The 15,743-nt window shown below is 48.3% G+C and overlaps 1 protein-coding gene across 9 annotated transcripts in view; it reads right to left on the minus strand.

The window, feature by feature from the left end:
* LOC101803756 (dual specificity testis-specific protein kinase 2) overlaps nucleotides 1–15,743 on the minus strand; it is a 43,314-nt gene that overhangs the window by 17,172 nt on the left and 10,399 nt on the right. For 4 of the 9 annotated variants that reach the window (XR_011803978.1, XR_011803976.1, XR_011803977.1 and 1 more), the window contains exons 2-4: nucleotides 13,012–13,479; nucleotides 12,887–12,941; nucleotides 8,333–8,532 (exon numbers count right to left, since the gene is read on the minus strand). Coding sequence is in view for 6 of the 9 variants with exons in the window: in XM_072025217.1 (XP_071881318.1) it covers nucleotides 8,333–8,532; nucleotides 12,887–12,941; nucleotides 13,012–13,113 (357 nt within the window). In the remaining 3 variants the exon portion in view is untranslated. Of the gene's footprint in view, nucleotides 1–8,332; nucleotides 8,533–9,709; nucleotides 10,205–12,886; nucleotides 12,942–13,011; nucleotides 13,480–15,743 lie in introns of those variants that run through there. The other 5 variants (XM_072025223.1, XM_072025222.1, XM_072025219.1 and 2 more) reach the window with 4 other exon arrangements.

Consider the following 15,743-nt stretch of genomic DNA (forward strand, 5'->3'; position numbering starts at 1 on the left):
AAATACCTCCTGTCACAACACAGCACTAAAAGTTTCTCAGTCAAAATTCAGGTAACTTTGGCTGGAGCAATTCCTCAGCCCACACTAAGTTACAGAAGGGCTGACCTTCTCCTCTCCAATGCCTTACACTCAATGGCCCATCCCAACCATAGCCTACCCACCTCCATCCCTCCTTCCTGCCTGGGTCTGGTCACTGTACAAGGTTGCTGTCACATTCTTCATCCCCACTGCTTTCTGAGCCCCACCAACACCTGGCTCCCCATCTAGACAGTCTCTGCTAGTCAGACACAATGAAGAAAGTGCAGAGCCAGCTCATGTCTCCCCAGCGCCCCTGGACAGAGGCCCTGAGTCTTCTTCCCATTCACATGCCTACCAGAACCTCTGCTGTGGATTACCAGACATATTACACTCCTAGGGCTTCCCTCTAGCAGGGATATGGGAAAGTAAAGAACAGAAAACAAAATGTTGTTCCTCAAACTTATAACACATAACAGACTGAGCAGGCATTTTTAAGAGGAAATTTGCTGTCCCCCATGACAGTATCATGGTTGGACAGTACTACATGCAGGGGTTTCATGCAGGCTGCAAGACATACAGGAGTCCCCCAACTTTCAGCACGGACAGGACCATCCAAGGTCCCTGCACTGCAACTCATGAAATCTGGGTTGAGGATACGAATAGCAGATTCCAGATTACATCACAAGGCATTGTGATACTTGAATATTTCAATCGTTAATCAAAGTCAGCTTTATGGAGACTCATATATCAGGTATGGCCCACACTGATGTCCTGACATTTGCCCCAGAATGAATAGGGAATCTGGTGATGTTTAACTTTCTCTCATCTTGAGGTTTAGGGTTTTTTTTTGTTTGCTTTCACGTCAAGATCGTTCAAACAGCATAAAATGGTTTCATAGCAGCAGTCTGAGACCCAAAGCATCACCCATTGCTCTCTGTGATGACTACTTTAAGGTTACCAGAACATGTGAAGAGAACAAAGAGCTACATGTAAGACCTAGCTAAGCTGAAAAAAGAGAAAGGTTGATTATAATCAGGATCACAAAACAAGTTGTCTTGGAAGAAATATGAACTGTTGCTTCTATTCTGAAAGAACACAACCTGACAGCCTGTGCTTATTGCTGGAATAAGCCTGCCTGTGTATTCCAGCAGGTCATAAGGAAACCAGGGCTTTAACAGCATCACCTGATGAGACATCATAACCACAATTAGTCGTTACTCGAGGGGGCCTCCAGTTACTGGGGATCGGACTTCAGGCAACACCCACCTCATGCACAAAGGCTGAACTGCTTGGTCATGACGGAGAGCCCCCTGAGCTGGCGTCTTCTCCCCATAATTCATTTTTAACTTCTTGCCTACTTCCTCTCTAGCAACAGCTGATTGCTGGCACAATAATTAGGGTAATTAGTCAATTTTATAGTGCTACCCATCACAGTTCAACAACAGACAGATCCTTGCTTTATTAGTCCATAACCCAGCCATAACCCTAGTCTTCTCTCAGCTTTACTGTTAGCTTAGAAAAAAAAACACTTAAGTGGAAATTTAGGAGATAACACTGGCTCTGCTCTGACAAATCAGATTTGTTCCCTATCACAATCCTGACTCTGAACCTGGAAACAAGCTTCTATGATAGAAAAGATTATTAAAATTTTCTTTGTATTGGACAGATCCCACTGAGCTTGGAGAGACTGTAGCACAAGAGACACTCCTAGGCTGATCAGAGGCTTGCTGGAGCACCTGCAGTCAGAAGGCCTCTTCCAAACTCGCAGGCCCTAAAACTATGCTGGCCAACCTGGAGCACCCCTTGGCCTGCTCTAAATCATACCCTGTCCAGTTCTGCCCTAGATCAGTGTGCAGAGAACCCTCCAAGGTATTCTCACTTCATGCTAAAAACTGATGAGGGTAAAGGCCTAGTGTCAGCCTCAAGCAGTGAAATAAAGGTGAAAATCTGGCAGTGGGAATTTGCAGACCATGCAACTGGGAGTGGAACCATACTTCCTAATGCTTGTGAAGCTTTTTGGGGGCCAAAAGAAGATGACATTATTCAGAGGTTCACCTTGGGCAATGCCTTAAACCAGTGCCTGAAAATATATCACTTCTCTCCTGCTTTTGAGCACCTCAGACCCTACACACCAGATAACTATCAATGAAAGGAGCTTCATGTCTTCCCTGAGCAAAACTTGCACTTGAATAGTTCCTTATTCCACATCAGAAAACTAAGACAGAAAAAGAGGGAAAGTACCTTGTACTCAGGTTACGCATTACATAATTCACTGAGCAGCAGGTCATGCCTTGGTCTGAGTCACCATGTGAAACCAAGTGAATCCTTGTTCCTCAGGACAAGGGATGGCACAAGCAACAGGCAGCCTTTCAGTGCAGGCATCACATACAGGGGAGTCTATGTCCATGTCATGGGAGTGCTTTGGAAGACAGCATCCGCATTGGCAAAGAGCTTCAAAGGACAATCACCAGTGATGCTTTATAGCAGGGGCACTGCTACTTAGGGCTATGATTCTACAGGACACTGGCTGACCTGAGAGGAATCAGTTACTTTTGTGCTCAAGTCCACAAACAAACATCAGCTTCCCTCAGTGCCAGGGAAGCTCATGGAGCAGATCCTCTTGAGAGTCATCACGCAGCACTTGCAGGGCAAGCAGGCAATCACAGGCCCAGTCAACATGGTTTATGAAAGGCAGATCCTGCTTGATGAACCTGATCTTCTATGACAAAGTGACGCGCTGGGTGGATGAGGGAAAGGCTGTGGATGTGGTCTACCTTGACTTCAGCAAGGCTTTTGACACCGTCTCCCACAGCATTCTCCTCAAGAAACTGGCTGCTCTTGACTTGGACTGGTGCATACTTCATTGGGTTAGAAACTGGCTGGATAGCTGGGCCCAAAGAGTCGTGGTGAATGGAGTCAAGTCCAGTTGGAGGCCAGTCACTAGTGGTGTTCCCCAGGGCTCGGTGCTGGGGCCGGTCCTCTTTAATATCTTCATCGATGATCTGGATGAGGGCATTGAGTGCACCCTCAGTAAGTTTGCAGCTATGCGCGTGTGTCGATCTGCTTGAGGGTAGGAAGGCTCTGCAGGAGGATCTGGATAGGCTGCACCGATGGGCTGAGGTCAACTGCATGAAGTTCAACAAGGCCAAGTGCCGGGTCCTGCACCTGGGGCGCAATAACCCCAAGCAGGCTGGGAGATGAGTGGTTGGAGAGCTGCCAGGCAGAGAAGGACCTGGGAGTGATGGTGGACAGTCGGCTGAATATGAGCCAGCAGTGTGCTCAGGTGACCAAGAAGGCCAACGGCATCCTGGCTTGCATAAGAAACAGTGTGACCAGCAGGGCTAGGGAGGTGATCGTCCCCCTGTACTCGGCTCTGGTGAGGCCGCACCTCGAGTACTGTGTTCAGTTTTGGACCCCTCGCTACAAGAAGGACATCGAGGTGCTCGAGCGGGTCCAGAGAAGGGCAACGAAGCTGGTGAGGGGCCTGGAGAACAAGTCCTATGAGGAGCGGCTGAGGGAGCTGCGCTTGTTCAGCCTGGAGAAGAGGAGGCTCAGGGGTGACCTTATCGCTCTTTACAGATACCTTAAAGGAGGCTGTAGCAAGGTGGGGGTTGGTCTGTTCTCCCACGTGCCTGGTGACAGGACAAGGGGGAATGGGCTTAAGTTGCGTCAGAGGAGTTTTAGGTTCGATGTTAGGAAGAACTTCTTTACCGAAAGGGTTGTTAGACACTGGAACAGGCTGCCCAGGGAAGTGGTGGAGTCACCATCCCTGGAAGTCTTTAAAAGACATTTAGATGTAGAGCTTAGGGATATGGTTTAGTGGGGACTGTTAGCGTTAGGTCAGAGGTTGGACTCGATGATTTTGAGGTCTCTTCCAACCTAGAAATTCAGTGATTCTATGATTCTGTGATCAGGTCCCTACAAAAGACTTGTGCTTGTACCAAGTCTTCCTCCACTGTCCTCTAACTATTTAACCCATACCATTGATGTTCGTTTTAACATTTCTTTTCCTTCTTCTGCTTCAGGAATTTATTCCATTTTCATTAAAGATCCATGCATCCAGCCCACCTATTGCTAGAATCTCAATTTACTGCTAGGGCAGAAGGAAAACATCACACACAGGAGACAGCAGTCCTTACTATGAAAATCTGCTAGATAAAGGAAAGAGAAAGTGATGGCAACAACATGCTGTGTAAGTGGGGAAATGAATTATTGGAGGGACGGCATGGTGAGGAGAGGTATTTGTCATGTATTGCTCCAGTCTGAAAACAGCTGCCATATACCCTTGGCTAGAGATACCCTTTGAACAGCATTAGTGCACTATCACTGGAGTTGAAGAGCACTCAGAGACCATAACACCAATCCCAAATGCAACAAAGGAGGAGACAGAGTTTTAAGAAAGCAATGTGCAATTATCTATCCAATTTGTGTGTTTTCTGCAGCTCCAAGGCCAGATCCTGCCAGTCTGGCTTCATTAGGTTCAACAGGCCACATTTGCTTGCGCCAACCAGGGATCTCACACAGTAATGTCAGAGTACTCCTCTGGCAGAAGTATCTTATGCTGGCCCAGAAGAAATATACATTCATGGTGTCCATCCTGCACCTCGTCAAGATAAGGAGCTAAAAGTGATGATGTAGCCAGGCCCAATTTGTTTCCACGGGGTCTGTGTCACACCCCAGTAATCAAGATCCATGTCAGCAGCCACATTCTAGAGTATACTAGAAGAGAGATCATAGAATCATAGAATCATAGAATATCCTGAGTTGGAAGGGACCCTTAAGGATCATCAAGTCCAACTCTTGACACCGCACAGGTCTACCCAAAAGTTCAGACCATGTGACTAAGTGCACAGTCCAATCTCTTCTTAAATTCAGTCAGGCTCGGTGCAGTGACCACTTCCCTGGGGAGCCTGTTCCAGTGTGCAACCACTCTCTCTGTGAAGAACCCCCTCCTGATGTCAAGCCTAAGCTTCCCCTGCCTCAGCTTAACCCCGTTCCCGTGGGTCCTGTCGCTGGTGTTAATGGAGAAAAGGTCTCCTGCCTCTCGACACCCCCTTACGAGGAAGTTGTAGACTGCGATGAGGTCTCCCCTCAGCCTCCTCTTCTCCAGGCTGAACAGGCCCAGTGCCCTCAGCCGTTCCTCGTACGTCTTCCCCTCCAGGCCTTTCACCATCTTCGTAGCCCTCCTCTGGACACTCTCCAACAGTTTCATGTCCTTTTTATACTGTGGTGCCCAGAACTGCACACAGTACTCCAGGTGAGGTCGCACCAGCGCAGAGTAGAGCGGGACAATCACCTCCCTCGACCTACTAGCGATGCCGTGCTTGATGCACCCCAGGACACGGTTGGCCCTCCTGGCTGCCAGGGCACACTGCTGCCTCATATTCAACTTGCTGTCTACCACAACCCCCAGATCCCTCTCTTCTAGGCTGCTCTCCAGCGTCTCATCGCCCAGTCTGTACGTGCAGCCAGGGTTTCCCCGTCCCAGGTGCAGGACCCGGCACTTGCTCTTATTGAACTTCATGCGGTTGGCGATCGCCCAGCTCTCCAACCTATCCAGATCCCTCTGCAAGGCCTTTCCACCCTCATTCGAGTCCACAACTCCTCCAAGTTTGGTGTCATCAGCAAACTTGCTCAAAATACCTTCTATTCCTACATCCAGATCGTTTATAAAAATATTGAAAAGTACCGGCCCTAAAATGGAGCCTTGAGGGACCCCACTGGTGACCGCCCGCCAGCCTGACGCAGCCCCATTCACCATAACCCTTTGGGCCCTGCCCGTTAGCCAATTGCTCACCCATCGTATGATGTTTTTATTTAGCTGTATGCTGGACATTTTGTCCAGTAGAATCCTATGGGAAACCGTGTCAAAAGCCTTGCTGAAGTCCAAAAAAATCATATCAGCTGGTTTCCCTTGGTCCACCATACGGGTGATCTTATCATAAAAGGAAATCAGGTTAGTTAGGCAGGACCTACCCTTCACAAACCCATGCTGGCTGGGACCAATGACTGCTTTGTCCCCCAGGTGCGCCTCGATACGTTCGAGAACCATCTTCTCCATGATTTTACCAGGCACTGACGTGAGACTGACAGGCCTGTAATTGCTAGGGTCTTCTTTCTGACCCTTCTTGAAAATCGGCACAACATTTGCCAGCTTCCAGTCTACCGGGACCTCTCCAGACTCCCAGGATCGTTGAAAAATAATTGAGAGAGGTTCCGCGATGACGTCCGCCAGCTCCTTCAGCACCTGGGGATGAATCCCATCCGGACCCATGGACTTGTAGGGATCCAGGTGGAGTAGCAAATCCCGCACACGTTCAGGGTCGGTTGGGAGTTTGTCATCCCCACCGTCCCGGTCCTCCAGCTCAGGGCACCCTGGGTCCCGAAGCCCATCATCGGCATTGTAGACAGAGGCAAAGAAGGCGTTAAGCGTCTCTGCTTTACCTATGTCATCGTCTGTGAGAAGACCTTCCCTATCAAGGAGCGGCCCTATGTATTCTTTAGTTCTCCTTTTTCCATTCACATATCTAAAAAAACCCTTTTTATTTTCTCTCACAGACACAGCCAGCCTCAACTCTAGGTGTGCTTTAGCCACACGAATTTTCTTCCTACAAACACGAACAGCATCCCTGTATTCTTTCCATGTCACCTGGCCCTCCTTCCAGTAGCGAAACACTCTCTGTTTCCGCCTAATCTCCATAAGAATGTTCCTGGTCAGCCACGCCGGCCTCCTGCCGCGCCTGCCTGACTTGCGATATTTAGGAATTGCCTGATCTTGTGCTTCTAGGAGGCATCGCTTAAAGAATGACCAGCACTGGTGGACATCAAGGCCTTCAAGAGCAGCTTCCCAGGGGACCTTGCTGACTAGTTCCCTGAGCAGCCTGAAGTCCGCCTTCCCCATATCTAGGGATGAGGTTTTGGTGGCACTTTTCCTTCTGTCACCGTAAATTTTGAACTCAACCACTTCATGGTCGCTATGACTGAGGCGGCCACCAATCACCACATCTCCCACCAGACCCTCTCTGTTTTCTAGCAACAGGTCTAGGAGGGCACCTTTCCTAGTTGGCTCCGTTAGCACCTGCACCAAGAAGTTATCATCTAGGTGCTTCATGAACCTCCTGGACTTGCTCGTGTCAGCCGTGTGGCACTCCCAGTTAACGTCTGGCAAGTTGAAGTCCCCCATAAGGACAAGGGGAGTTAATCTCGAGGCCTCTCTTAGTTCTGTAAAGAATAATATATCGGCGCTATCGTCCTGGCCAGGCGGTCTGTAATAGACTCCCACAACGACATCCCCTTTATTCGTTCGTCCCTTGATCCTTACCCAGAGGTAATATGAGCAAATCTGGCCACCTTGCAAAGCAGTCTCACTTCCTAGGTAGAGGTCCCCTTTTCATCTAGCTGTTCATAGAGAGAACAACGACAACTGAGGGTTGCAGGGAAAGAGCTCCACACCCCATCCCCTCACCCCAAATAAGCAATGGTGAGATGCTAAAGTATTCCTCAGCAGAGGAACAGCATTGGATAGGGAGCAAAGCTAGCAACACCCTGGATTCTGTGCTTACTAAGAGAGGGTTAAACTCCCACACCAGTGGAGCTTGATGTAGGGAGTGACTCAGAACAGCCCCAGTGAGAAAAAGCAGATTTACCTTGGTGATACACCATACACATCAGACATTGGCTTGCAAGGAGCCATAGATCTCCTGACATGAAGGCAGAAGAGGCAAAAGTGGACAAACCAGCAGCCTGTCCCACTCTGACTCTACTGTCACCTGCTCTTCTGCAGCATCACCAGTAACACAGAGCAGGAGCAAGAGAGGGGTCATGGCATTGGCATTTCCAGGGGGAGTGGGTGGCACATATTCTGGGAGACATACATAACTTGATTTCACGTTCTTTTTCTCAATGTATTTTGTCACAGTTTTGACAAAAAAAACTGCACAGAACATAAATATCCCCATAAGTCATCCAATACCCCTGTTTAGCTCCCTGACAAGCCTGTTGTATTGGTAGATGACAGTCAACAAACATTGCTTGATCAAGTCCTCCTGTCTCATTTTACACTATAGAAAAGAAGATGCATATCAAAGATGATGTGCTAGGTACGCAGAGTCCTCTCCTCCCTCACCTCAGCCAACCTGCCAGGGTGAGCCAGGAGGGATAAAGATGAGGAAACAAGCTGGGGGATGGTTCCTCAAGTGAGGCACCATCTGCACAGACTCAGCAGGTATTCAGGTGCTCTCCACAAGGACTGTGGGCTGCCTATACATCAGAGCAGCAGTCTTATGCTACGTTGGGTCAGTCCCAGCACTTTTACCTTGTAGACCTCGGAGAAGAAGCCACTACCTATAAGTTCAGTGTTGAAGTTTTCCCAGAACTCCAGCTTCCTGACAGCTGTGCGCAGCCTCTGCCAGCGGTCCATGTGGTAGTAGGTATCAGATGATTCGCCATAGTACTGCATGGGGTCGGAGGGCTCTGGGGTGATCAGCCCTGCCTTGCACATCATGGTGGCAGCAGCTGAAACACAGTGCATCTCACAGTGAGCCAAAAGCAGCATTTGTACATAAAATAAGTACCTGCACTAGAGACCAGAGCTGGATGAAGCCTCAAGAACAGAGCAGCAGTAAACAAGTCACTGTTGTGCACCTTGAAGTACACGTTGCAATGGGAAGCATCCATGGGCACTCTCCCTCTGATAGGGGCTTAGGCCTGCCGTATGCAGGTTGTTATTTGGACTTCTTTATACTAGCATTTAAAGATGTCAAATCAGCATATATTCACTTATCCTTTCCAAGGGTCTAGGATATCAGCATGCATCACCATATGATTGTGCAGCCCAAGAAAAATCTGGTGAATGCTATCTTACTCAGCCAGCTTACACTGGGTTAAAAGCTGCCATGTCAAAACTGGGCTTTTAACATAGGTCACATGAGACTTACTAATGAATGCAACTTTCATCATCCCAGACCTCTAGACAGGCCTTTGATTGAGCATGTTAGCACAAAACATGCAATCTTAAAAGGGTCCTTACTCAGCAGGTACCTTCTGTTTATTCCAAGACCTAAAGAATCAAACAAGGAAATGCCCCAACAACTCTTTTCCTATCTGTGTAACCCGAACCTGTCTCTAACCACCCAGCTCCCTCTACTAAATTATCTTGTTTTTCTACTGCTCTGATACTTAACTCTACAGCCCCCTCCCTCCATTCCCCTTTCTGTCTTTAACAGAACCAGGTTCAGACTCCTTCAAAGCCATATGCCATCCTTTCATTCCTCCTGCATCACTTGCCTCCAGTTATTTCCAAAGATGCAGGGGACACAAATCCAAAGGAAGTAGAAAAAGGGCTTCTGACACTGTCTGAGGTTTGAATAAGGTACATACTTCTAGATAATTTTTAACAGCCATTAGTCCACTACAATGTTGTCCTAGCATTTTCCACTCATAGCACATGCTCAGATTCCTGAGCCACTTTGCTAGGCTGTAACTGAGACAACAGTTGACAGAAAGGTGAATCTTCAAAGCCTCCACCTGAAGCAAAGATAAGCTCTGACCTCCCTAAGCTCCTGTCCTAGGTGCTACGCTGCAAAAGGAGCTGTATTAGCATCCCTTGATCTCATGGATTATTTCAGGGCTACTTCACTTCTACAGAGTGATGCAAAATCTGCAGAGACATGCATAAAATACTTGCACTAACCTCCACATCCATCCACAGTCCTGCAGTTGCTGCAGCCATGATTCAAGGAGAGCTGCCGAGTGGGGACAGACAGATGTGGTGTCAGAGCTAAGCTGGGGCAGGAGATCAGGAAGAGCTGAGTGTGGGCATGTAGCTGGTACTGAGCAGGGCAGAAATCCCTAGTACAAACAGCAGGCAAGCTCTGGGCTGAGACTCAGGGAACTGCACAGCAGGGGAACAGCAGCACAAAGTTCTGAAATCAGCCAAACCTGAAAGCTGCTGACACTGGACAGTCCCACACAGACTGCAAGAATCTAGTCCCACCAAAATCAAGACAACACATGGGCTCCTACTTTATTTCATAGCAAACACCTGTAGGACCAGGGCCCCAGAGCTGCCCATGAGCAGGAAATGTCTCATCGCCACCAACCAATGGGCATGAAGACTGCTGAGATCAGGCATTTAGTGTGAAAGAAGTCAGAGCACCCTGCTTTACGCCCACTCTGACTCAATGGCAGACAAGCCAGGAACCTCATATGATGGGATGATGCTGCAGGGACCTGCCTGGAGGTTTTTGTCTTGGGACAGTCACTGCTTCTGACTGGCAGCCCTGACAGACTCCTCCCGCACTGCCAGCACCCAGGCAGCATGCCGCACACCAGTGCAAGGGAAGGGGATCATTCTGAAACAAGGGAAAGAACCAACTTCACAAGTCAATCAGACTCACCATTGCTAAAAGACACCATACTCTGCCTGTCATTCAAGGCATTACCTTTCCACAGGAACAATTAACCCATCTCTCTCTCAGGTATGCAAAACAGCATGGCTTTGGCAGTGCTGAGGGCATGGCTGCAGCAGGGCAAGGCACCAGCATAAGGTGGTAGAAGGATACAGCAAGGTGCTGTTTTTCACTCAAGGTTGTGCTCAGCACGCAGAGCCACCAAGCTGAAGGGCAGACACTGGATATGCTTCCGGTCCGGGACAAGTGAGCAGTGTTTTACACTCAGACAGCAAGAAACAGAGGAGTTCCTTTACATTCTGCAGAATTGGCCAGGACATAAGTGGACACTGCCAAGCTGGATGGGTCCTAATGACCTCATGCTGCCAAAGAAACATGGAGAAGGAATGGCAAAGGGTTGCTCTGAAGAGCATGAGACCTTCCAGTCTCAAGGGTGCACCCTGAGGGTGCACCCAAACTCATGACAAAAGTTTGCTCTCTCTTGCTGTATGGATAGAGAAAGAGTCAATACAGCAAGCCACAGATTCACGAAGGAGCACCAGTCACTCACTAACAGAGCTGTAGTGAGTACCACACCCCCAGCTGCTGCTCTAGCCCCTGGAGACACAAACACTTAACCAGCAGGCTCCAAAAGCTTCTCCTTCCACTCTAGTAAAGAAATGGAAATTAGAGATTTTCCTCCATACAGCAGCACATGTACAGGTGCCTCTCTCCCCTCATCTCCTTAGAATCCTTCCTGCCTGCAGGGTGATCCAGCACAGGCACAAACAAGTCAAGCAAGCTCCTGGGGGACTGTCTCTTCCATGGGGAATGGCTTTCTTTTCAGAGGCCTCTCTGTTCAGTGCTTTTTCCACATACCATCTCTTCCTGCCATGACCTAGTTCATCAATTGCCCCTTTGTCCACAACAATCCCCACAACATCCTCAAAATGCTGAGAATGGGCCCTTGTATTATGTTAGTGAGTGGGAGCCAAGACTTCATTTTCTTTTTATAAATGTGGCTTTTTGTCCCCAGATTAGTGTTGACATGTAGGCTGGGGAAGAAAACAGCTTTTCAAAATGCAAAGATTTATTTCAAGGCTTCCTAGGAGCCAGGGAAGGAGGGGCAGAGGGTGGGAGAGGGATGTGGAGCACTAAGGTCTGTCTCAGAAGAAAAGCCTGCACCCACAGGCAGAGCATATCCTCATATCACCCATGAGGTTTGAAGCATCCAAAGCTGCACTTCTGTCTGAGTGAACAAAACACACGGGCAGCTTCCTGGAGCTCCCAGATTTTCCCTGCTGTAATTCAGTCTACGTGAGGAGAGCAGGCTTGGGTACAGGAGAAGACACCAAACCTACACACATTGCTACCAGCTGCCCTGGCCCTGTTGTGCCAGGCTCCCCTACCGCTTCAAAGGAGATGCTTGTCCCCTTCAAAGCTGTCCTGCCTGCAGAAAGAGGGGAGAGAGATGGAAAACATGGCGCCACTTCTACCACCTTCTGGAGAAAAAGATGCATATCCCCATGCCTTCAGCTGTGCCCACAGCAGGTGGGGAGCTTCATCTGTGTGTGGCACCTTCCAGCTCTGCAGGACTGTGAGACACAATGGCATCATGCCCACCGCAGCCAGGCATGTTACTCACAGGCAGACAGGAAAGTCTTGAAGGCTACATAAAAATGTCAGTGAAGAGAACTTGCTCCTTGACTGTTGCGAAGCACGGCCGAAAGCACGACAGACACCAGCAGAGTCAGATCATGCTTCACCATTTTATTGCCCGAATAGCCCAACTTTTATAGTGAATTTTACAGGGGTGGACAGTGTTTCACACAAGATTATTGGTCAAAAGCACCCAGACAAACCGTTAAGAAAATAACACCACCTGCAAGAAAAGAACCCCCCCTTTTGATTAGAAGTTAGGAAAACAACCCCCTTTGTGCTTAACGGTCACGTAGGCCTAGTCCTTGAGGCCAGCTGCTGATAACAATATTTTCTGAGTTCCTTAATTGGGTGATGTGGGAGTCATTGCTGTGGGAGCTTCTCACAGTTACTCTGGCAGCTTGGTTTGCTCAGCTACAGCAGGCCCTGAGATTTCTAAGGCCTACCCCTGGTTGCTTAAAGCAAGCTTAGATCAAACAATTATGCCAATTCCCAACACTTGACAGATTCACTTGAAATTAGCCGCCATTCTGAAAAGCAAACCTGAGTCTTCTTTTGGAGTTTTCCCACCTACAGGAACTGGAAAGACATAAGAAATCATAATAAAGCAGTGAAGAGAAACTGAAGGAAGGAAGTACCACATATGTTAAAGATCAAAAAACTGTTTCTGAAGTATTTGGACAAACAAGGTATATAAGTAGTAAAATCTAAAAAGGTGAGACATTCTCTTTTTTGTTCATTTTATTTAGAAAATCTCATAGCTAATTAACCTGTAAACCCTGAGTGGGTTTATAGAAGTGATTTAGGCCAGTCAGTCTCACCTCTGTCCCTGGAAAGGTGTTGGAACAGCATGTTCTGGATGCCATCTCCAAGCAACTGTAAGAGAAGGAAGGTTATGACGAGTAGTCAGCATGGATTCACCAAGGGGAAGTTGTCCTCGACCAACCTCGTTGCCTTCTATGATGGCATCACCAGCTGAGTAGGTGGGGGGAGAGCAGTGGATGTCATCTACCTTGACTTTAGCACAGCTTTTGATACTGTCTCCCATGACATCCTGCTAGCAAAGCTGCAAAAGTGTGGGATAGAGGAGTGGACAGTAAGGTGGGTTGAGAACTGGCTGACTGGCCGAACTCAGAGGGTGATGATTGGTGGCGCAGAGTCCAGCTGGAGACCTGTGTGAAGCGGTGTTCCCCAGGAGTCAGTGCTGGGTCCGGTCTTGTTCAACATCTTCATTGACGACCTTGATGAGGGAATAATGTCCACCCTCAGCAAGTACGCCAACAATACAAAGCCGGGAGGAGTAGCTGACACACCAGAAGGCTGTGCTGCCATTCAGCAAGACCTGGACAGCCTGGAGAGCTGGGCAGGAAGAAACCAAATGAAGTTTACCAAGAGCAAGTGTAGAGTCCTGCACCTGGAAAGGAACAACCGCATGGATCAGTAGGGGCCGGGGAGACGACCTGCTGGAGAGGAGCTCTGCAGAGAAGGACCTGGGGATCCTGGTGGACAACAGGTTGACCGTGAGCCAGCAGTGTGCCCTTATGGCCAAGAAGGCCAAGGGGATCCTGGCATGCATTAAAGGGAGCGTGGCCAGCAGGTCAAGGGAGAAAATCCTCCCCCTCTACTCTGCCCTGGTCAGGTCTCACCTGGAGTACTGTGTCCAGTTCTGGGCTGCCCGGTACAAAAAAGACAGAAAAAATACAGGGACCTCCTGGAAAGAGTCCAGCAGAGGGCCACAAAGATAATAGGGGGGCTGGAACATCTTCCTTATGAGGAAAGGCTGAGAGACCTGGGTCTGTTGAGAAAACCTTGAGAAAAGAAGACTGAGAGGGGATCTCATCAGTGTGTATAAATACCTGAGGCGTGGGAGACAGAGGGATTTGGCCAACCTCTTTTCAGCAGTTTGTGGGGACAGGACAAGGGGTAATGGCCACAAGATACAGCACAGGAAGTTCCGCACCAACATGCGAAAGAACTTCTTCACGGTGAGGGTGACGGAGCACTGGAACAGGCTGCCCAGGGAGGTTGTGGAGTCTCCTTCCCTGGAGATATTCAAGGCCCGTCTGGATGCCTACCTGGGCAGGCTGCCCTAGGCAACCTGCTTTGGCAGGGGGGTTGGACCCAATGATCTCTTGAGGTCCTTTCCAAACCCTATAATTCTGTGATCTTCATGCTGTGGTGAAGGGCCCAGCTCCCTTGTAAGACTCAGGACTGCCTGTGAATGCTAACATGGCACCAGTTCATAGAGGCTGCAGCAGCTGCCATGGCCAGCAGAGAGGCATCAACCATCCCCATACACACACCCTGCAAAGGCAACCATGGGGCCAAAGGTGCTGCTCAGGCCCAACCACTACAGCGGGCTACAGCCTGGAAAAGGCCCAGGAGGACCAGATAGTCACAGGAGGTTTATGCCTGCAGTGCGGCAACAGAGCACTTAGGCTCCTGAGCCACCCACCTTTAGTGGGTTCAGGACCCAGCAGCCTGGCCCTCTGGGACACCATGCACAGCCAGCTCCATCCTGCCCCAAGCATCCAACTAGGCCCAAGACCTGCTGCAAAAATGTAAACCCCAGGATTCAAATCCCTTTTCTAGACATGTGATACTTATGGAGGAACTAAGTGTTAGAAATCCTGATCTGGATACAGTCTTGATCTCTAACAACTTCAAAACAAGATACAAGTTGTTCAGAAAGCAACCTAACCAAAAAGCACAACATTTCCAGATGAAAGGCTATGTCTGATACTATAAACGAGACAAGCTCTTAAGCTCTTCCGGCCTTAAAAAGAAGGATTTCTCAAGGATTTCTCCATTTTTAATGAAGATAATTATACTCCTTAACTTTAAACTTTAGCAAACAACATTTTTGAAGATAAGCAGAAAGGGAGTGGTTCCTCCAGCAACCTACTTGCTCCCCTCCCTGCAAAGACAAAGTGTACAGAGGAGAAGACAGGATGATCCTCTCCTCCAAGAAGCACTGAACTCCAGCTCCTGCACGTCTACACATACTGAACCAAGTCACACTTGACATGTTTTTCACAAAACTGATAGAGACTCATCAGGCTAGAATACAAAAAGATGTTTAGACAGCTAAGATACAGTTTGGCTTCCAGCAAGGTTAAGGATTCAGGCACCTCAAGTTCTCACCCCAGTGAGAACTTGGCTTTTTTGCACCAAATTTCTGGTTAGTTTTACTAAACTACTTGCAAAGGCTCCTGTATGGAGGTCTCTCCAGTTACACTTCCCATGCACACAAAATACCAAACTATCCACCTGATGGAAAATCTGTGGGTATTTTGAAGGAAGAAAAATAAGACAAGAGCAAAGGAAAAGACATGCTACAGGACAGCCAGCAGCAAAGGCTTTAAATTAGCTCGCCTTTCAAAATGGATGATGATTGACAAGGCATACTGTTTGAAAAAGAAAGGTGCAGAAGAGAGGGGGAAAAAAGTTATAACTCAACAATCACAAGCCTAATCCCACACAGTTACCATCTATTTCTGCTCCCTTTGCTACATTCTTTATGCATTTGCAATGAATTTTATTTTAGTTCTGAAGACTCATGGTATAAGATTCCCAACTGATGTTAAAAGGCACTTATATTACCAGCATATATAAAACATTTTCCCCCAATATCTAATTGACACTACACAAATTGAAAAACAAAGCAGGGCATGTGGG

The sequence above is a fragment of the Anas platyrhynchos genome, chromosome 18, assembly GCF_047663525.1.
Source record: "Anas platyrhynchos isolate ZD024472 breed Pekin duck chromosome 18, IASCAAS_PekinDuck_T2T, whole genome shotgun sequence".
In the NCBI taxonomy this organism is placed as follows: Eukaryota; Metazoa; Chordata; class Aves; order Anseriformes; family Anatidae; genus Anas; species Anas platyrhynchos.